General features: G+C 45.3%; 2 protein-coding genes across 7 annotated transcripts in view; one reads left to right on the top strand and one right to left on the bottom strand.

The window, feature by feature from the left end:
* RSRC1 (arginine and serine rich coiled-coil 1) overlaps positions 1-1,418 on the bottom strand; it is a 403,298-nt gene extending 401,880 nt beyond the window's left edge. For all 4 annotated transcript variants that reach the window (XM_043875500.1, XM_043875501.1, XM_043875502.1 and 1 more), the window contains exon 1: positions 1,262-1,418. The gene's annotated coding sequence lies outside the window, so the exon portion shown is untranslated. The remainder of the gene's footprint in view (positions 1-1,261) is intronic.
* A 3,923-nt stretch (positions 1,419-5,341) lies between these two features.
* SHOX2 (short stature homeobox 2) lies at positions 5,342-15,589 on the top strand. Of its 3 annotated transcripts, XM_043875136.1 has the most exons (6): positions 5,342-5,827; positions 6,472-6,552; positions 8,732-8,940; positions 11,328-11,385; positions 11,771-11,859; positions 13,372-15,589. In XM_043875136.1, exons 1-6 carry the CDS (start codon positions 5,479-5,481, stop codon positions 13,663-13,665), a joined length of 1,080 nt encoding a protein of 359 aa, XP_043731071.1. In that variant the 5' UTR covers positions 5,342-5,478; the 3' UTR covers positions 13,666-15,589. The 3 variants fall into 3 exon arrangements, with proteins under 3 accessions (XP_043731071.1, XP_043731070.1, XP_043731069.1); XM_043875135.1 differs by lacking the exon at positions 6,472-6,552 and having other exon boundaries at positions 13,408-15,589; XM_043875134.1 differs by lacking the exon at positions 6,472-6,552.
* Positions 15,590-21,705: the final 6,116 nt, after the last annotated feature.

Below are 21,705 nucleotides of genomic sequence, written 5' to 3'. Positions count from 1 at the left end.
AAGCTGGTAAGGCCAATTAGTAAGACTAGACAAGCTGGTAGGTGCCAGCTGCCTTTATTTCAGTTTCAAACATTTTTAGCCCTCTTACTGAAGAACATACAGTAATAAAGTGCTACCACTTAGCAGGAAATCTCCTTTGTCTGCAAAGAAAGTGAATATTTATAGACTCTAGAGCTAAAGGGGCTCTCAAAGGATACCCAGTTTCCCCAGGAGGTTGCACCTGTCATATCTGCTATAATCCTTAAACCTGAAAACTGCATATCTCCTTCACTTAGAGCTTTTAAGGCTAAGTCCAAAGATGACAACTGGAAAACTTTTTTTGTGACAACACGAAACACTTTTATTTAACTACCTAGTACCTAGTCAGTTGAAACACAAGTAAGTTACCGCTAATTCTGGAGGGGGAAATGGCCTCCACTGTGCATTTAAAGATATATAACCTCTGAAAGAAAAATTAAGGTTGACCTAAAAAAACAAGAGCAGGCAAATGTATACTAGTGCATAACCTCTCATAGACCATAGATAGCCATGTGCTCTTGGTCTATGACCACAAGACCTGAAATCAAGGAAAGAGATGAGTGTGAAAGGCGAATAAATATAACAAATTTATGCATTTGTTAAGGAAGGAAGTCTGTGTCACCCCGCACCACCTCTCTTCCCAGCATGTGTGAGCCAGGACGGATGGGAGATGGGGTAGGGGTGGAGGTGCGGATTCGGGTGAGAGGGGGTGAGCTGGAAGAGCAGGCGAATGTAAAGCAGACGTAACAGAGTGGACGGGACAGAGGACCCCAGACTGCAGCCTCCTTCTCGCTCCACCCTACCTACATCTAGTAACCAAACTCCAGTCACATCTTACAAGAGAAACCCAGAGGCAGCCATCAAAGATCAGGGACTGGCGGTGGGGGCGGGAGACAGGTTTTGAAGAGGGAAAGGGTAAAAGAGCCGGCTAACTCTCCCTCACCACCTCTAGACTCAAGGCCTAGCCTGAGGCCTGCGAGCGCGTACAGCCCCATAACCGCCACCACCCTAAGGCCCCAGCTTGGCCCTCAAAAGGTCAGAAGCCGCCAGGTGCCCAGAGCATGCGCACTGCGCCACCCAGCGCGCCGCCGGACCGCCAACCCCCTACCCCCACCCCCTCCCGCCGCCGCCGCCGCCTCCAGCACTCAGGCAGCGCCAGGCCCGCGCCGCCTCACGCCAGAGTAGGGCCTCGGAACCCCTCAGCTGCGGGCGCTGCCTCTCAGGTCCCGGACGCGGGCATCACCTGGATTCCGGCCTTCGGGCTTATACCTCCAGTAGACTTGCAAGCGCCGCAGACCTAGAAATGTTTCTTCAAATCTGGGCGCCGCCGGCGTTCACCGAACTTGCTTCAGTTTAAGCTCACCGCCTTCCTGGTTCCACCACCAGGCAGCGTCAGCCGAATTTTCGAGTGCATCGATGGAAGCTGCCAGGCGTTAGGAGAGCCGAAGGAGTAGATTGTCACGCCGCCAATTTTTTGTTTGGTGTTGGTTTTGCGTGCTTGATTATTTGATTTTCTTGTTACCAAAAAGCAATTAAGGTGGGGACTGAAAAGTTTTATTGCCTTAGTGATCGTCGTTATCGCCACAGATAATCAGTAAACAAATCCGCATCATAGGAAGTTATGTTTAAGACACCCACACGTAGCAAAATCGATTATCTCATGCTGGGAGAGGAGGAAACTGGCCCAACAATAATAAATCAAGGGAGTGTGTCTGTATAGCGTCAGAGTCGTTTGTGATTAAATTGTAATGATTTATTTGAAAAACTGCATTAAAAGTCGGTGTTTCTTCTGCGCTAAAGGTGAAGGCACAGACTGGGGACAAATTTTTTTCTCTCATTAAAGTAACTGGCTGGTTGAGGAATGGGAGAAAACTGCCAGAGGCAGGGGCAGGAGGTTTCTTCTGGAAAATAAATTAAATGTGTAGGGGGTTTTGTGATTTAAACCCATACAAATGAAAGCAAGTCAGCATTTTCTGTAACTTACACGACTTTATCTGTTTTTGCATGAACATCATTTTTTCCTTATTTAATGTGAAGAAGCGTCGATAAGGAGGTAAACTATTGGCCTTGGTCTGAGTGAACCGAGAGAACCAACAGCTGCTGTGTACCCAAGCTACAGTTTTGCACAGACATTTGAGTTGGAGAAAATCATCTCCACAACTCTATTTTTCATGAATGACTGTACCTTAACTAACCTGTTTTGAGGGACCATTTTAAAGCTTAACTACAACAGTGCATGTTTATTTTAAATAATTCAAGAGCTGGAATGGAGGGTAAAGAAATGAACCTTTGGGGCCCTGAATTTTATTGGAAGCTGTTCATCTGTCTGCAGGTGGTCACTGAACTTTACTCTCAATTGTTGTTTGTTTTTACCGAAACTGCATTTTGAACTGTCTTGAGAAAATATTTGCTATTTAAAGAAACAACATCGTTATAACTTGGTGAGCATTTATTAGTATATGATTTCAAAACTTTGGTTGGTTGTTTTTGGTTTTTTTTTTAACTAAATTTCCCTTAGGGCAGTAGGAGTCCATAGTTAGACACCGCAGATCTCTCATTCGTAGCTCCATCTCATATGAACACCACTATTGGTAAATATACTAAGAGCAACAGTCCAGAAAAATCTATGGAAAATCTATTTGGTGTGAATTATTCAACTATTGTATCCAAGTCTTCCCTGATTAACTTTAAAGTGTTCATCTTTCCCTCAAGCTCAGTAGGTGGAATTTGAGTTTCAGACTTGAAAGTCATGTGCTTGAAAGGGCAAAAAAGTAGTTGGTAAGCCTCCTGATCCCTTACCAGACTTTTAATCATGGCTGTTTTAGAGCTGTTTGTGAATACACATTTAACATCTCAGTTTGAGAGCTATTTGAGCACCACATCCATTTAGTTGACCCCATGACTTGTCATTCTGCTAAATAACCTTAAAAGTGGATTTTCCTAAAGGATTAAAATTTTATGGTTAGTCCCCTCTAATAATATCAGAAGTAAAGTGGTCACAAATGGTAACCCAAGACTAACTGCAAAATCATATTTCTAAATTCATATAACTTTAGAAAGTGTGAGTATTTGAATCTCTTTCGTAGTGTAATAAAAGAAAGCACTCCTGTAATTTATTGATACCTAAAAGCTACTGCTACTGGAAACTTAAAGTTCTTAATTATTTCTCCTAAAACTAGCAATAAATGAAATATTTTAAGAAAAAAAAACTTTAGAATTCAAGAGAAAAAAGGCAAAGTAACAATTCTAAAAAGATTTCCATCTTCCTCAAGTTCACCAACTGTGAATATTTTAATCTGAAAAGTGTAAAAGTAGTGAAAAATAGTGACACAGTTACATATATTCTAGAAATAGTAACATATTAAGGTATAATTGTGTTCTCTTTTTACGAATGCTTTATGTTGCTTTGACCGAACTTCTCAAATTATCTGTTAACTTTGTGTTGATGCCTTAACCAATGGTTGGAAGATATCAGAATCAAAGTTCTATAATTGCTTTTATTTTTACAAGACTATAAGATCCAAGAAAACGGACAAGTTACCTTTAACATCAGAAAGACTGTATTTAATATTCAGACTATTCAAAAATGTTTCCAAAGCCACACTTGAAAAGGTGTGTTTACACATGCAGGTAAATATAACTTTCAATATGTAAGTATTCTTTTTTTCACATGTAAACAGTCTTATGTGAGGGGTATATATACATGGCCACACTTCTCACAACAAGCTTTGTCCTGCACGATACGCATATATGACGCAAGAATATAGATGTGTCCATCCATATAACAGCGTCCATGAAAACAGTCCGGGGATATAATTTTAAATCGTAGCGTTAAGTGGAGAGGAGGGGTACTTTTTTGCCAGCGAACATTTTTTAAAAATAGTCCACGATAAATGAAATTAGGTGGGGCACAAACTTAACATCGATTTTTTTTCAAACTCGAAGAATCATCATCATGATCTTTTCAAAATTAGGAAATTAATTAGAATGCTTTTGGGATTCTAAAGAAGAGTTTCTTTAGTTCATTGTGGGAGGAGTCCCAGTGCAAAGAGTAAGGGAGAAGGGTGAGGGTCCTGAGACCTCAAAGAGGGAACGAAGTCAAACTGTCCTTGATCAAGCGCTAAAGAAACACTTTAAAATGGAACCTGTCAGGGAACAGCTGCTCGGAAAATGTGTTAAACCAACCAGCCAGTGGAGCGAGGTTTGTCGGCAGAGTCGGCATGGTCTGCAGGACGCGAATAATGGGGTGACTCACAAACTCTCTGGGGCGGGGAGCTTGGTGGAGACCCAGGCTCAGCTCTGGCCGCGGGCCGGGAAGCCCCTAAAAAGGAGCTGCGCGGGCCTGAGAAATAGTAAAGGACCCTGACTCCGCAGGGTTGTGAAGCCAGGATGCCAGGCTACAGGGTTTCGGGTCGGCGTTGGGGAGAGCAGGCATGTACGACGGGGGCACAGGATCAGGATACGGAAGTAGGGTTCCGGGGTTCTGAGGCAGGGCAGGCTGCCGAACAGCAATCGGGAGCCGAGCAGTTGCGCTGCACCCTGACGCCTGGCGAGGACGCAGGGTCGTCTGCCAGGTCGGGATACCCTACTGACTCCTGGAGCCGCGCACTTGTCAGTTTCCTCTTGGCCACGCCCCGGCGGAATAAGTCCAGCTCCCCAGTGTTTAAGTAAGTCGTGACACCGACGCAAAAATCCACGCCTAATTAAATTAATTAGGGATTCTTGTCAATCCTGAATTAATGGCCAAGAGCGCAGGCGGCCGAGGTATCCGAAAAGCCGGACGGCCTGGGACTGCCTCTTCTTCCTACTCCCTCCGGTCCCCCTTCTCTGTCCTCATACTCCAGCTCCAGCCATCCTGGACTCCAGCCTTAATCAATCTCAATCTCTCTTTCTTTCTCTCTCTCTCTCCCCCTTCTCCCTCTCTCCCTATCACCCCCACCACCTCCCAACCCCCACTCCCCCACCCCCAGGTAGTGGCGCGGGAGCTTCCCGGGAAGGGGCTCCCTCCGAGTTGCGAGGGGAGGTAATTTACTCAGAACAAGGGGCCGCCTTTGCGAAGTATAAATAGTGAGACTTCAAGCGCTGCGTCGCTATCAGATCTGAACTCTCCGCAGGAAGAATTGTCAAAGATCTTAACACTGAACAAGCGCGCTCCGGCAGGGAAGCATCGGTTCCCATTTCCCTCCGGCAGCCCCCGCCCCTTCCCTCTTCCTCTTCTTCCTCCTCCACCTCCTCCTCTTCTTACTTCTTTTTCTCCTTCTACTTCTCCTCCTCTTTCTTCTTTCTTCTCTTCTTTTTCTTCTTCTTCCCCCCTCCCCCTCCCCCTTCCCCCCCACCCCCTGCCCCATTGATGTGTTATTATTGGGGGGGCTGGAGCAGTAAAAAAAGAAGAAGGAAAAAAAAGAGCGGGGCTGCTCGGCTGGGAGAGGTTGAGCGTGGGGCTGACGGGCATCTCTGGCGATGGAAGAACTTACGGCGTTCGTCTCGAAGTCTTTTGACCAGAAAGTGAAGGAGAAGAAGGAGGCTATCACGTACCGGGAGGTGCTGGAGAGCGGGCCGCTGCGCGGGGCCAAGGAGCCGAGCGGCTGCTCGGAGCCGGGCCGCGACGACCGCAGCAGCCCGGCAGTCCGGGCGGCCGGCGGAGGCGGCGGCGGCAGCGGAGGAGGCGGAGGAGGCGGAGGCGGAGGAGGTGGAGGCGGAGGAGGAGCAGGCGGAGGAGCTGGAGGAGGAGGGCGCTCTCCCGTCCGGGAGCTGGACATGGGCGCCGCCGAGAGAAGCAGGGAGCCGGGCAGCCCGCGGCTCACCGAGGGTAACGGCCCGACCCCCGGCCGCGGTTCCCCTTCCCGCCTTCCCGACTCCTCTCGGGCGGGAGAGGATCCCCAGGCCCGGCGGGGGAGGAGTAGGGGGGCGGACGCGGAGAGGGCCCTTGGACCCCAGCTTTGGAAGCCAGAGTGAGGACGGAGGGGTGGGAGTCCGGTGGTGTGCACGGTCGTGGGTGGGGTCCGAGTGTGTGGGTGTGGGTGTGTGTGTGTGGAGGAGGGGGAGCGTGTGGGATTTGCGCGCGCCCTTCTCCGATGCTCCCGCTACTCCCATTCCACCCAAATGCATTTTCACCAACCGGAGAATGGGCCCCGCCGGACGGCCGGCAGGCGGGTGGGGAAGTTCGGGGGACCCGGCTGCCCAAGTGGGTGCTGGGCGTCACTGGGCCAGGCGGCGGGATTACAGTTAGTATGTAGCGCCGAGTTTGCGGGAGTCCCTTTCCTAGGCCCGAGGGGAGAAAAAAAGAGAGACGGAGAAAGGGGAGAGAGATACGGAGACGGAGATTGATTGGGCTTTCACCCTGGAGTCGCCCCGGGTTTCGCGGCTGCCTCTAAGAACCACTCCAACTCCGTGAAGACTCTGGATCCCTGAATCTTAGGGACCAAAACTTCCCATTTTCTTAGAGCTATGAAGGTAGAATGAGGCCAAGGCAGACTGAGGTTCAGGCTGTGCGCTGTTTTCTTTCGGGAGATGCATTAGGCTCCTTGTTTGTTTGTTTGTTTTCCGGTATACTGCGCGGCATCATCCAGTATTCTGGTTTTGTGATGGGATAATCCTTTGGTGCCAGCAAAGTGTTTGGAAAAGGCTTTTTCTAAATGGTGGAGCATCCTGTACCAATTCAAAGGAGTTCAACAATAAAATTAATTTGGCATTTGGTGCCTGCAGTAACTGGTGAGCTGCCATATTTTTCCAATTAAGAAAATATGTGACATGCGTAGAATCACATATTTAAGCAAGCAATTAAGTTGTTTATAACACAGTCTGTTCTTGTTTAGGCCAATAAGTGGAAATTTGGGGGCGAAATAGGGATTATATTAAGTCTATTAATCAACTGGAAATGTGGACATCTTTCTCTTTGAAGCCCCCAAAGTTTGAGGAGCTTCCACTGTGAGCAGGAAATAAACAAAGCCTTCTCACCGCTTTGGCAGAATCTGAAGGGTGTGTTTTCATATTTAAATTTCATTACAATATAAATGGAAATATTTTCCTATTAACTTGGCTTAAGTTTGTGCTACAATATTATCTACTGCTTCCTGGAGGAAGGACACATGCCCGCAAAACGAACTCTTGAGAAATAGATAAGCGGGAAACGCTTAACTAGAATGCCAACCCGGGCTGAGTTCTAGTGGTCTTCTCCCAGACGGGTTACCAAGTAAACATGGAAGGGGTGGCATAACTGTAAGGCAGTCCGGTGCAGCCTGCCTGGCCTAAGTCCCAAGCTCCGGGCCCTGGGTACACCAGCAGGCCGGACCGCGAATTTAGAGTTAACCCAGGGCAAATGAAGTCTTGGGATTGTTTGGTTTCCAAATTCAGGGCAAATAATTTCTCTGCAGCCCGGCTCTTATAGAAATGATTTTTAACACTCATACTGATCAGGATTCTGGACTAGGAAGAACTGTAAAACAGCCTCGATTATTCTAAACTCAGCTTTGGCACCTTAAAAACCCAAGTCTCCGACTCAGGCCCAGAGGATGAAGGTTCCAGAGGGCCGCTTACGTTGATACCAGCTCCCCTGATCAATGCCCCTTGGCCTATATATATATATAGACACATCCTTCTGGTGTCCCTGTATGCTCACACTTGCGAAGCTTCTATTTCTAAAGGGAGGAGAAGGAAGGGCAGGAAAGTGACAACGGATGTGTGCGAACCTAGAGCAGAAAAATGCATATTTTATTAAACATCCGAGCTTCTGGATGAGTGAAAAGCCTTTGCGCAACCAATAGAAACGGCGGATCGCGAATGTTCCGCTTGAACCTGTTGATCTCTGTGGGTTTCTGCGGTTAGGGTCGAGTCCGCCTTTCCAATGGGGAGGGAGAAGCAGCCGACAGAGGCAGCGGTCTGTGTCGCGGGCCTCCCGAAGCCGGCTTTCTGCCTCTCTCCTTCTGGTCGGGTGTGAGCAGCGAGCCCTCCAGGCCGCCAACATGGCGTGGGTGCCTCTGCTCTGGCGACCGGGATTCGGCAGCGGGCACACGGACTGCCTGGCTGTCCAGGGGCCGTCCGCGCTATTTGGCTCGAGCCCCGGGTCTGTACAGAGCGCCCCGGCAAGTGGCTCCCAGCGCAGTGCAGCACCAGGGGCTTCTCCTCCAGCTGCAACCCAGCAGCCCAATTGTTCCCAAATTAGACCAGCAAGTTTAAGAGAAGACGGGAGAGCCGGCGGCAGCCAGCGCTGGCTGAGAAGGGGTCCGCGCTCCGGGCAGGGCCGGTGTCGGAGCCCGGTCCGTGGCCTCGCCGCCCTCCTCTGCTGGGATTGCGTTCTGTGACCCACGGGGCGCGGCGCTTTTGGTTTCTGTGCGTGTGTGGGAGAGAGTGAACGCGCGAGAGAGGGTGAGTGGAATTGGTCTGTGTTCGCGGGGGAGGGCAGGGGACAGTGGAGGTGCAGAGCGAGAAGGTGAACTGAGCCCGCAGTTGTGAAAGGGGTTGGGTAGGTGAATGCCCCACCTTGCCCCGCGGGCAGCCACCCCAGCTGATATTTTCGCATCTCCAGGATCCTCTTCCTCTCAGCGGGGTGAGGGCCTGGACAGGAACTCCGGGAGGGGGCAGAATCCGCCATCCTTCTGGAGGCAAATCTGCTCATGGTATTTGCTGTGTTGTTTTTGTCTCTGTGTGTGTGTGTGTGTTGCTGTGTGTGCGCGTGGACATATGTGTATGGCCCTGTTCGTGGTACCCCCTCCAGTGTCCCCGGAGCTGAAGGATCGCAAAGAGGATGCGAAAGGGATGGAGGACGAAGGCCAGACCAAAATCAAGCAGAGGCGAAGTCGGACCAATTTCACCCTGGAACAACTCAACGAGCTGGAGAGGCTTTTTGATGAGACTCACTACCCGGACGCCTTCATGCGTGAAGAACTGAGCCAACGGCTGGGGCTGTCCGAGGCCCGAGTGCAGGTATCCGGCTGTGAGCAGGTCGCCGGGAGCGGAGAAGGGGGCATGCCTGGGGTTGGAGAGTCGCTTGAGGTACACACGATGAGTGTGCGGGTTCAAGTGTCTGGAGTGAGGTGAGAAGGGAAGAAAAGTCTTTGCTAGAGGTCTTATTTTCCAAAGTACATGTTAGTCTTAAAGCCTTCCCGGGCTCCCCTCCGCCCCATACCAACATATGTTCCCAGCAGAAGAAAGCTTTGCTGGGCTTGCTCCCAGGGTTTCTATAAACCACACCCCCCTCGCCTCACAATGCCTTTAATGTGGTTTAATCCTAATGGGCCTACTTTTATAAGCCTCAAAAAAAAATCCCACAGAAATCGTTTTATCTTCTGGATGCTTTAAAAGTTACAACGAACATCTTGCTCGCCCGAGTTGGGTTTCCTTGAGGGTCTGCTCTGGGATCTAGGTTTGCCAGGCGGATATGCCAATTAGGTTTATAGATGTACAGACTATAAAGAAAATTAGCAACTGTTAAGTGCAGAATTTTACAGTCTGCCGTTAGCGGTCGATCTCAAACTGTGTGTGAAATAGCGGAGAAAATAAATGCATTTGGTCACTCTTTCTTTGTTCTCTCACTTAACCAGGGAAGCAAACCTGAATCAGAAACTTGATTTTAAAACAACCAACATATCTTAATATTGACATTTCCAAAGTCTGATCCCAGCAAGTGCCACACTCAGTGAAGTTAGTATTGGAGCAGATTTTCTTTACTGGTTGTGGGGGTGAATGTAATGGCAAAAGTAGGCTTTGGGAGCACTTAAGGGAAAAAAATTATATACATACATGCATACATATCCTTTTAGTTTTATGGAGAACGAATTTAAATGTTTCAGGTTTTATTTCCACTCAAATAATAAAATAGGAGAAAATGATGGTCATTATTTGTTTGAACACATGGAGCAGTTTTAGGCCTGAACATCTGCAGCTGTTACAAAGTATCACTGTAACAGATACTCCCTGGGTCTCTGGGCGCAGAGACCACCATCTGCAGCGAACTATGCAATTCTTATGGGGCTTCCCCGCATCTTGTAATAGGATCAGGACAAAAACAGAGCAGTCCCCTTAAAGGGGAAAAGTAATAATAGGCTGCCTTGGTCATCACAGCATCAACAGCAGAGCCTTCCTTTTTAAGCCTGTCCTACTTTGCTCTGTGTACTGAGATCTCTAGAGGCTTAGAAACCCCTTAAAGACATGATGATAATTATTACAGTTGTGAGCATTAGTATATCAATTCCAACTCTTCTAGGGGAAAAAAGAGGCAAGAAGCCTCAGGCCATGTGAGGTACACAAAGAATGCCACCCTGGCATGAAATCTACCCTTCCATTACACTAAATGGCAGGGGAATTTTTGAAGATTTACATTGACTGTGACACTTGCTTTCAAAAACAAGAAAAAAGCTCTGAAGCAGTATTTTGCTTTCATGTTTTTAAACATAAACTTGCGAATCAGTCAATATGCCATATTATTGGAACATAATGCTGTGTTATTGGCGTATAAAAGCAAGCTTTGAATTTCTTAAAATCTGCCATACTGCTTCTAAAAGTTGGCAAGTTTACCTAAGAAGGTAGTGTCTGGGAGAAGATATTATCCAGAATTACATGATTCATACCCCACTCCCATTTCACAGAATGCTCTTTTTTCTTGTAATAAATGAACTTTATTGCTGGTATTTATTTTTCTCATATTTTAATTTAAATTTTGATCTACCTTCTGGATACTTCTCTACTACTGTAACTGCAGTCAGCAACTTTTTCTATAGAAGCAAATTAGATTATCATGATAATGGCATAATTATTCTGCTACCAGGTTACACTCTGCTGCACAGAGGAAGAGAGAAATTCTAAACTTCTTTGTAGTGAGGCTTTTATAACACTAATTACCTCTTCCCCCACTCTTATCTCCCCACCCCCAAGGGAAAAAAAAAAAAAAAACAGAGTCACTATTTGCTTTGGTGTTTGGTTTGTCTTGAAGATGAAGCTAATTAATATTACAGGCTCTTAATGAGCACATTTTTCTCAGGTCTTACTGGGCAAACATCTAAACCCATTATCACTTTAGTATCAGGTATCAGGGCAAGTTTTAGGCCTTGGGGACTCTAATTGTGGAAACATGAAAACAGAACTTGAGTTATTTATCAAGAAACAATATATCTTGCAAAAGTATAGGAAATTATTTTTGTCATTCATTTATGTTTTTAACTTTGGAAATTAAGATTGTTGTATATAATTCAAAGGTTGCTGTATCTTCCATTGCTTGCCTGAAACACTACTCTTTCTTCGTCATACCCCTGTAAGTTAAAAAAATTTTTTTGAGTCATATCACCTAGATTTTATTTTTTTTCCCCCAATTTTAGGTTTGGTTTCAAAATCGAAGAGCTAAATGTAGAAAGCAAGAAAATCAACTTCATAAAGGTATGCTTCTCAGACAAAGAACATTTGATACTCTAAATAAAAAGAGTATTAGGGAATACTGTTATTATGAAGACAGAAAAAAACCTTCTCAAAGATAACTGTGGTCCTTATTTTAAAATCTACAGGGAATACTATTATGAAGACAGAAAAAAACCTTCTCAAAGATAACTGTGGTCCTTATTTTAAAATCTACCCTGAAGGCAGTTAATGAGAGTCCTAAAATTTGAGAGTAAATTACATTGATTTTAATTCTGGCAACAGTTTAGGAAGATACCAGTCCAGTTCCAAAGGAAATAGTTCTATCTTGGTACCATTTGAAACCTCGGGAGAAAGTGCTGAACATGTTAACCTCACTTTATTTTGTTTTGTTCCCCATTTTTCACAGGCGTCCTCATAGGGGCTGCCAGCCAATTTGAAGCTTGTAGAGTAGCACCCTACGTCAATGTAGGTGCTTTAAGGATGCCATTTCAGCAGGCAAGTACAGCCCAGTTTTAACCTGTTTTTAACTGTAAAAAGACCTGGATATTTGCTTGAACTGTTGAACATCCCCTTTCTCTGAGCTCTAATATGGGTGTACAGTTAGAGAATCAATTCTCAGTTGATATAGAGGACACACTCCCATTTAAAAACTATACAGTGTCAGAGGCCTACAAGCTTAGTCCTTTCTGTCCTCATGGGAAACCTGCAATGCCTGAGGGCAGCAACTGGTCCTTTAAAAATGTACTAAAGATTGCACTTGGGGAAAGGAAGGGAAAAGCCTTTTGATTAAAATTTTGTCAGCTCCAATACAAAGGTTAGTCCTAAGGTATTTCTGAGGCAACTCTGTAAATATTTTTTGAGGTATTTTCTACCTCTTAGTCACATTAAATATCTCTGACCAAATAAATAAATAAATAAAATACTACCAGTTAAGACTTGATTTTTTTTTTTTTTTTAAGTTGCAAACCTTCATCTCTAGTAGAGAGGAAAACATTGGTCTTCCCAGGGACACCTTGCCAATGCAAACCCTTTCTTAGCCATAAAGAAACCTTTAAGACTACATTTTAAAAGTACAGGCTGCAGCAATGATTTAATTCTAGGATATCCCAGGGCTCTGAACTCCCCATTCTCCAAGCCTAAGGGTGCAACCCATTCCCAACCAGTATCAGACATTCCCCACCCTTGGCCAGGGCTCTTGCTAGATAGGACTATGAAGTCATGAATTAACTCTCAGTTGCCAGTCCCTGGTCAGAAGAGATACCTGAGTGTGCCCGTATATTGAGCGTTAGTGTTAAGGAGGTCTTAGCTCTCTTGGCACCGCTGGATTCTAGTATCCTGATGCTAGGCATCTGAAGCAGCAGAGAATGACTGGAGAGAGAGGGGGATCTTAAGAGAAGACCCTTACTACTCAGAAGGTGATCTCTGAGTCTGCAGCATCAGTACCATTTGGGAGACTGTTAGAAAGCAAGATTCTCTGACCCTGACCTAGACCTTCTGAATCAGATCTACATTTTAACAAGATCCCAATGTAATTTTAATAGTAGTAAAGTTTAGGAGTACTAACAAGTGTACCAGTTGTGATGAAGATGCAGTAACTTCTCTAAGTGACATTTTTAAAGTTTTGTAGTTTGCTTATTGGTACTTTAGCAGTGGGTTAAGAGGTGTATGACAGCACCAAAAGAGGAGGGTAAGGACGCTCACCCCATCATCTATCCAATATACCTTGTTATTTTGAGGCGAGTGATGTATTAGTACAGTAGCATCGTTGCCCTCTGACCAACCCAGCTCCTAAGGGGGCGGCCACAATCGCTGCAGATGGGAGTCACTGGGTCTCAGGGGGATAAGTCACTCTGAGTGAGCTGCAGAATACTCAGGGGCACTGGAGTATCCCAGATTCAGTAACAAACTGAGGTCAGCTAAACGTCCGTTTCCCGTCCCCTGCCCCAGCCTTCCCCGAGCTAAGCTGGACGCCGTTAATGCTCTGTTTCTATTCTGTTGTCACCCTAGGATAGTCATTGCAACGTGACGCCCTTGTCCTTTCAGGTTCAGGCGCAGCTGCAGCTGGACAGCGCCGTGGCGCACGCGCACCACCACCTGCACCCGCACCTGGCCGCGCACGCGCCCTACATGATGTTCCCGGCGCCGCCCTTCGGACTGCCGCTCGCCACGCTGGCTGCAGACTCAGCATCTGCCGCCTCCGTCGTGGCTGCCGCTGCTGCTGCCAAGACTACCAGCAAGAACTCCAGCATCGCGGATCTCAGACTGAAAGCCAAAAAGCACGCGGCCGCCCTGGGTCTGTGACGGCAACGCCAGCGCCAGGGTCGCGCCTGCAGCACGGCGCGCAGCCTGCATGCCCTCCGAGCCCCGCTGCTTCTCTGTTACCTGCCCCGGACCTCGGAATCCGAGCCTCCTTCTGCCCCGCCGATGGCCCCTTGCACCCTTCTGCATTCCGGACTCGGACGGCAGCACCCGGGATCCCAAGAAGGGCACCAGCTTCGTGGCTCCTGACCATTCACCTGTCTAGGGGCCTAGAATTTGGCTTTGTAGGGATGGGTTTGGGAAGTCTGAAGAGTGCTGGGACAGTGACGTGTGGCTTCCGGTAAAACTGCAACGATGGACTTTTGCGTAGAAATAAAAATCTTGTTAATAAAAAATGAGGGGGAAACTGTAGAAAAAACAAACCAGAGAGAAAAAGAGAAAGGGAACTTATTGCTATTCAGCAGAAGCTGAAATCGGAGAACCAAGGAATAAAAAAGAAAAAAATATTTTGTACATTAAAACATATGGAAAAATAACCGGGACAGATCGCGAGATAATTGGGGCGGGAGTTACCAACTTAAAGTGTATGGTTTTTTTTTTTTTTTTTTTTAATGGGCTAAGAAGGCAAAACAGAAGGAAGAGGTATACTTATTTAAAGAATAAGATGAAAAAAAAATACGCAGCTGGGAAGTTCATAGGTTTTGAAACTGACCTTTTTCTGCGAAGTTCACTTTAATACAAGAAATTTGATAAGAGAGGCGGGCCTCCTTTTACGTTGAATCAGATGCTTTGAGTTAAAAACCACCACGTATGGAAGAGCAAGAAGAGGGAAGACAGTATAAAAACGAGGAGATTAAAAAAATGATATTAATACAAAAATGATAACCACAGACAATAATTCCTCTGAGAAATTGTTACGGCAGAACTGTCCAGACTGCTGACAGTGAAGTCCAGTTTGCATGTTGTATTCCATTGATGGTGTCTCCCCCCCACCTTCCGCTTTACTCACACGCACTTAACTCCATTTTCATTTTCAGTATGAAACACAATATCCAAAGCATCTGAAAATTGATATATATTTCTATCTATATATATTTTTTGTCCCATGTTTAATCCTGGGGGGACAAAAGAAAAAAGTTTGAAGGGCAAAAAAGTTACACTCTGATTGTCCCAAGACGACAGAGGCAAATAGAAAATGTGGGGAAAAGAAAAGAGAAATGATGAAGGTACAGCGCCTCACGTGGTGCCTGATACACAGTGGGCGGTCAATGAGTCCCCCTCTCCCCTTATTCTTGTATTCCCTCTTGCAGATTTCCTGAAGTCCTGTTTGAGGACCCTGCTCTATTTCCCCCTCTCAGTCCCATCACACTCACTTTAAACAACACCCAGCTAGATACAGGCACTAAGTTTGTGTAAAATATGTTGATACACACGAGCAAAGTTTATTTTGGCTATAATGTGTGAACTAACGGTTGACTTTCAACATTTGCATTTTATCTCACAAAGGTGTATATTCAAATATTTTTTTTGTTTGTCTCAATTCACGTAGCTATTTAAACTGGGGTACCCTGGACTGAGCAATCTGTATCCCAATTCTTTTAAAAGTCTCCTTAGTTTTTTTTTTTTTTAATCCCTTCTAATTTACAAGAAAGAGGAAAAGCTCTTTTAGCTGAACTTTGGTATGCGGTTGAGCTTTGTAACTATTTGTTCTCCATGAAAACAAAATTATTTATATTTGCCATATTTTTTCTAGTGTATTAAGTTATTTTAAACAAAAGAAGATGCTGTTATTTCATGACGTGTTGTCGATACAAAATGTTTTGGTCTCACCTCTGTTAAACCTTTTAAATAAGTGCCAAGTTATTAATTGAAGACACTTTGCGATCAATTGAATGAAAATAGTATTGTTTCATTTGATGGGGTTCGCGTCATCTTTATTCCTGTTACTATTAAACTATCCAGGATAGTCGTTCCTTCTTCCTTTTTGATGAATATGTCTCTTTCTCGACTATCTCTACTCAGCTTGGGAAAGAGCTTGCCTCTGCTCCTACGTGCGGCAATCAAGGGGCGGTGAGAAGGATGACTGTCGTGGCACTCTGTAGCGCTGAGCGAAAATCCCCCTCTCCTGCCCCGTTTTATCCACCCAGTGAAGAAACCGGATTGATTTTACACTAAATCAATAAAGGGACAGATACTATGTAAAATGACATAGAATAGAATAATCTCCTTCCCTAAAACGGACTCTTGTTCTTCATTTTGCTGCACTTCCACCCTTGAAGTTCATTTAGGGAACATTTTGGGAAGGAAGGAAAGCGTGGTCACGCGGTGCGAAATCCACCTGGGTTAATTGTTACAAAACACTCAGTCCCAGGTCGCCGACCCTACCCCGGAGTCGGTGGCGGTCTGGAAGTAGGCTAAGAGCCGCGAAGCGGGGCGGGGGCGGCGGGGAGGGCGGGTCCCCCTGCCTCCCACTTCAGTTTAGCTCTTTGGCTCAGAGTCTTCGTTCGTTAAATTTATGAAAAGGTAGCAGCTAGGATCGTATTTAGGAAAAGCCGGGTTCTAGCCGTTTGTAGGGTACCAAGGAGCCCTCATCCGTCCCCTCTCCCAGAAGAAACCTCACCTACTTAAGCCCGGAGGCGCTGCCTATTTGGGGGTAGATAGGGACCATAAAGACCCGGGACAGGACCTTCTCTTCCTTTCTCACTCGGGCTCCTGGGATAAGGGACACCCTTCGACAAAACTGAGGGTTCCCTGTGTGTCCCCTGGGGCCCCCTTGGGGGCGGAGGACGCGTAGAGGAGGCCCTCCGTGCGACAAAGCCCCGCGTCCTCGGGTGGCGCTCCTGCCCCCCGCACCCGGCCCTCTCCCGGGTTGAGCTCACACTCAAAGCTGTTACTCTGCGTAGACGTGGGTGATAATGTTTATCTTTTAGCCTTCAAAGACCACTGAACAGGACTTGCACCGTATTCAGCGCTCAGGCCTTGCGGGTCTTCTACTTGACAAGCGTCCCTAGTTTTCATAATAAACATCTGCTTGGGGGCGGGGTGAGCTTTGAAGCCGCCGCGCCGCCTGCCTGGGCTGGTGGCCTCCGGCGAGCTCCCGTCGGCTCTGGAGTCCAGGGTCCAAACGGGCAGGCTCCACGCTCCAACCCTAAGGCAGCCACCGACGCGGGCTCGGACGCTTCCAGAAGCACCCGAGGGAGGTCGGAGGTCGCGGGAGAACCTGGGGCCAGGGTCTGGCGGTCCAGTCCGGGGCCTAGGCGACCCCTACAACTGCGCTCCGGGAGCTTGAGGTCAAAGGACGCGCGGCGCCCGGGCCCAGGCCGGCGGGGAGCCCGGCCCCAGCGAAGGAGCGCGGCAGCGGGGCCTAAGTCGGCTGGAACGTTTCGGGCCGCCGGCGCCGGCTGGGCTGAGTGCCGAGCCCGCGGGATCGGGTCCTCGAGGGAGCGCGGCTGGCCGAGGAGCCCGCGGACGCAGCCCCAGTGGGCGAGGAAAAGCGAGGTCAAAGTTTCTCGGCCCCGTCGGCGGTGCCCGAGCCTGGCGCGGCCTGTGGGACCCGCGTCAGGGGCGCCGGCGGCGTCCTCCCTCTCCTCCCGCGTCCGCTCTCCCGAGACCCAGCGGGTACCGAGGCCACCTTTCTTTTCCCGTCGGGGTCGGTCCCTCGGGGGTCCAGCCTCCCACTGGGGCTCGCGCAGAGCCCGCTTTGCGGAGCGCCGCGGCCCAAACGCCTGGATGTGTGAACCCCGAGTTCCCAAACCCGTGTTTCCAGGCCACTCTGAGAAGGGGACCGAAGAAAGCTTCACTATAAAGCCTGCCCAATGTGTGTCGTTTTGGTCCAAACTCAATAATAATCGTAATAAATAATTAAAATCTCCCGCAATTGTCCCCCAGATCTTAAGGATGTGCAGACTTCCCAAGCTATAAAATTCTTGATTAAGGAAAACTGAATTAAAAGAACTTACTCAAAACATCATTAAAGACCCTATAATACAGGAGGCCCACTGAGATCCGAGGCCTTAGCTTGAAGCTGAACTGATAAATATCTATTTTGAGTTTTTCCCCAGATTCATAACTTTTTAGATCCTCAGATGGTAATACTTTAGCATAATACAATACTCAAATTTCGGAACTATTTTGATTTCTGAAAAATGCCTTTTTGGCTTCAGTAACATGGGATCCTGTTATTTTTTCACAAATTCAGTTTACATCATAAATTGCAAACATTTGCAATCAGATCTCAAGATTGTTTATTTTATGTAACCTCAAGCACTTGACTATGTTAAACACCAGCACAGAAAGTCTGTGAAATCAGTTTAATGTGTGTGAGGGAATTAAAGGATCACTCCTTTTCATCACACAAACAAAGCATTTAAGATGTTTTGATTGTCAGTCTCCCAATTTTTAAACAGTCTTACAATTGACTATTAATTTTAGAGTCATTCTGTGCAAAAATAATTACTAAAGTTATATCCTGCTTTAATTAAGTGTTTCTGGGCAGAAGAAAATGGTATTATTATTCTACATTGGGAAATGGGTGATTGTTTTTAATGTTATATTATTTTTAAATCATTTTAGTTCAAGTATAAACAAAGTCTGCTAATTCCGGGGGGGAAAGGCCTGCAATGGTTTCTTAACATGCTGTTAGAACAGTTAGTCAAAGTGCATTAAAGGAATGTCACAAACCCAGAAATAATAAATATGTCATTCTAATGAGAGTGTTAACTTATGGATAATTTATTCAAGGTAGTTTTTACATTTCACATGGAATCTCTTATTATGACCTGCCTGAGTACTATGATGCTTGTTCTTCAAAATCTAATTTATATAGGCTTGAGGTATACATAATTCATAACTCCTGTTGATACATGTATACACACCCCGAATTTTAAACCTTTACAATATGTTTGCATGTTTACCAGCATGTTTTCAGGACATCTGGAATAAAAATGTAAGAAGTGTTCAACATTACATGGAAAGCATGTGTGAAGAAAAAGTAGTTGAAAATTAACAGTTAAAAAGGATTAGATACATTTCAAGCTAAGATACAGAGTGAGCACTGAAATATTTCAGACAGGGGACATTCTTGAATATGAAAATCTCCAGGAAAGACTTACAGATGTGAGCTTATAACACTTCTGATACCTAGGTAATCCTTTCATGTCTCTAATTCATAAAACAAAAAATCTTCAAGTCTTGAGGTATTTTGTTTTGGGTATTTTATGTGTCAGTCAAACTAACCATCGCATATGCCTTCAGTACAGGAAAATTTAGTGTAGTACGTGGAGTTCTGTTGGCATGAGGAAAGGTTTTAGAATATAACCAAATAAATCACATAGGGAGGAGTAAACACACTTTTATCCCCCTTGTTGAACAACAGATCACATGTCTTGACTAAAGATCTTTGTAGATTCTTATTCAGGCAGAACAGTGCAGAATAAGTTAAGGGCACAGACATCGAGTCAGACTTCCTGTATTCGAAACTCACTGCTGCCATTTACTATTCCTGTGATTTAGAATTAGTTCATCTCTGTGTTTCTCCATTTTCCCATCTGTAAAATGGAGATAAAAGCAGCATTTATTGTGTAGGGATGCTTGGAGAATTAAATAAGTTAGTATTTGTAAAGAACAGTGCCTTCCACTTATATGTACTAGCACTGTATAATACTTATTTTAACACACAATGGATATCACTCCACTATTTCTTTATAAGGCTACGCATTTCCAAGGAAGGTTCAGTTTCCAAAAATAGGGCAACAGGCCCCACATGTGCTGTACGGCTATTCAGATGCATTTAATGTGTCTGAACACCTTCAAGCAAGTGCATTTAGTACACGCTCCCTAGGACTAAGGCCGATAGGCATGAGTCCTTGTAATAAAAACCTTCAGGAAAGAAAACAACCAAGTATGCAAAACAAGGAATAAATAGTTTTCTGTTGTGGGTATGATTCCAGCTAATTGCATAGCCTCTGTGATCCTTGTCTGGAAGATTGGCAAATGTCACAGTGCACTTAGGGGCTGATCCATAAGAGCAATTTAGAGATTGCACAATGCCATCTACATGACAGATAGTGTTGCTACTCTGCCCATGTGCGGCTAATAAGGTGAGATATCAGGCATGGCACTTGCCCTCAAGGGGCTTACCATCTTGGGGGAGATAGTTCATAAGTACATATGATAGTGCTAGGGAGCATGTACCAAATGCCCTTGTTTAAAGGCGTTCAGACACATTATATGTATCTGAATGGCCATACAACACATATGAGGCCTGTTGCCTTGATTTTGGAAACTGAACCTACCTTGGAAATGTGTAGCCTTATTAAAGAAATGGTGGAGCGACACCCAGAGGTTAAGAAGCACACTTTGTTAGAATTAAATGCATACTGTATGTTGCCGCAGTTTGTGTTCCCCAGGACCATGTGTGTTTTCTTTGCTGACCATGTTTGTAGAGCATTAGCTGTGAAATGCTAAAAGATGTGAAGGCTGTTGACCCATGATCTTTAAGAGCAGTTTGAAAACACATGTAATGCAAAAGATGAAATGTTTAATTACTATTGTAAGGACCTGTAAAATGAACTGAGTCCTAATTACAGATATAGTGAAGAGGGACTTCTTTTCAGTGGCTACATTTAGATTTACGACTAAGGCTTGGCTCGTATTTTATATGATATCTATTAAAAACTCAGAGAACTTATTAAGAATCAGTGTGATGTCACAGTATATGACTAATAATCTTCTTTTAATATTAGCACTCTTATTTTATTTTTAAATTAATTAATTAATTGGCTGTGCTGGGTCTTAGTTGTGGCATGTGAGATCTAGTTCCCTGACCAGGGATCGAACCTGGGCCCCGTGCACTGGAAATGCAGAGTCTTAACCACTGGATCACACTTAGCACTTTTATTTTTAATCATCAGTAAGGATTTTGCTAGAAAGAAAAATATTAGCCACTAGTCACGTAGGTTGAGTATACGACTAATTTTTAGAGGGAGATTTTTCTGAGTTCAAATCTGAACTATATCACTTATTAATTGGATGTGAAGTCTTAGGTAATTTCTTAGCTTCCTAGACCCTGTGTCCTTTTAGTGTCCTGTAACCCACACCTTGTAGATTGTTGTGGGGATCAAATAAGATAAGATGTGCAAAGTGCCTGGCGTACAGCAAGTTGCCACAAATGTACTTCTCTTCACTTTTCTACTTTTATTATTTGTTGTTCAAATTACTGTCACATACAGAAGATATTGAATTTACTTGTCTGTGTGATTAGAGACAGTTTTAGAAAATAGTAGGAGATGGTGTGCATGTTTATTTCAAATCTTCAATATGAATATTGATTGTGTGTGTGTATGTTGTGTGGCCTGGAATTTGGAATAAAACTTTCTTCAAATCTTGCAAAACCTTTTCTGCATAAATTTGTTAGGGACTATGACTTCAGAGAGACACCTTTGTATAGAATGGAGAGGCTTCTCTCTCCCTGATAAGTCAAGGCATTCTTCATGTAGAGGTTACCCAGAGCCCCTGACCTTCAGCCCTCTGTATTCCGGAACACCAGCATACAGATCGAGACCTGGCATTAACTCTCTAGTCACTTTGATATTAGATTGATTCTCCTTCCATTTGCTTATTTATTGAATACATTTTTTATGTTTCCGTGCTAAGGAAGAAGAAAATAAACTACCCTTTAAAAAACGATTTAAAGAGTCTATCAACCTATCCAAGTTTTCAGTACCCAGGCTACCTTGTGTTTTGTATTATATTTACTGGCATTAGTGGTTTAAAATGTAATCACCTATCTAGTAGGCAATATATTTATGTACTGAAATTCTCACCTGTCAGCAGTTGTGTGTGTGTGTGTGTGTGTTTTAAGGCTTATATAGTTTCCATTAAAACTTAATCTCACCTGATACTCATTTAAAAGGATCCAGTACCCTCCCTAACGGAGCTTTAGTTCTAGTGCATGCGTGGGCAGTCTCTTCAGTCATGTTCAACTCTTTGGGACTCTAAAGATTCTAGACCGCCAGGCTGCTCTGTCCATGGGATTCTTCAGATAAGAATACTGGAATGGGTTGCTGTGCCCTCCTCCAGGGG

This window comes from Cervus elaphus, chromosome 19, assembly GCF_910594005.1.
Source record: "Cervus elaphus chromosome 19, mCerEla1.1, whole genome shotgun sequence".
Lineage (NCBI taxonomy): Eukaryota > Metazoa > Chordata > Mammalia > Artiodactyla > Cervidae > Cervus > Cervus elaphus.
This window is presented reverse-complemented; position numbering and strand designations above follow the sequence as displayed.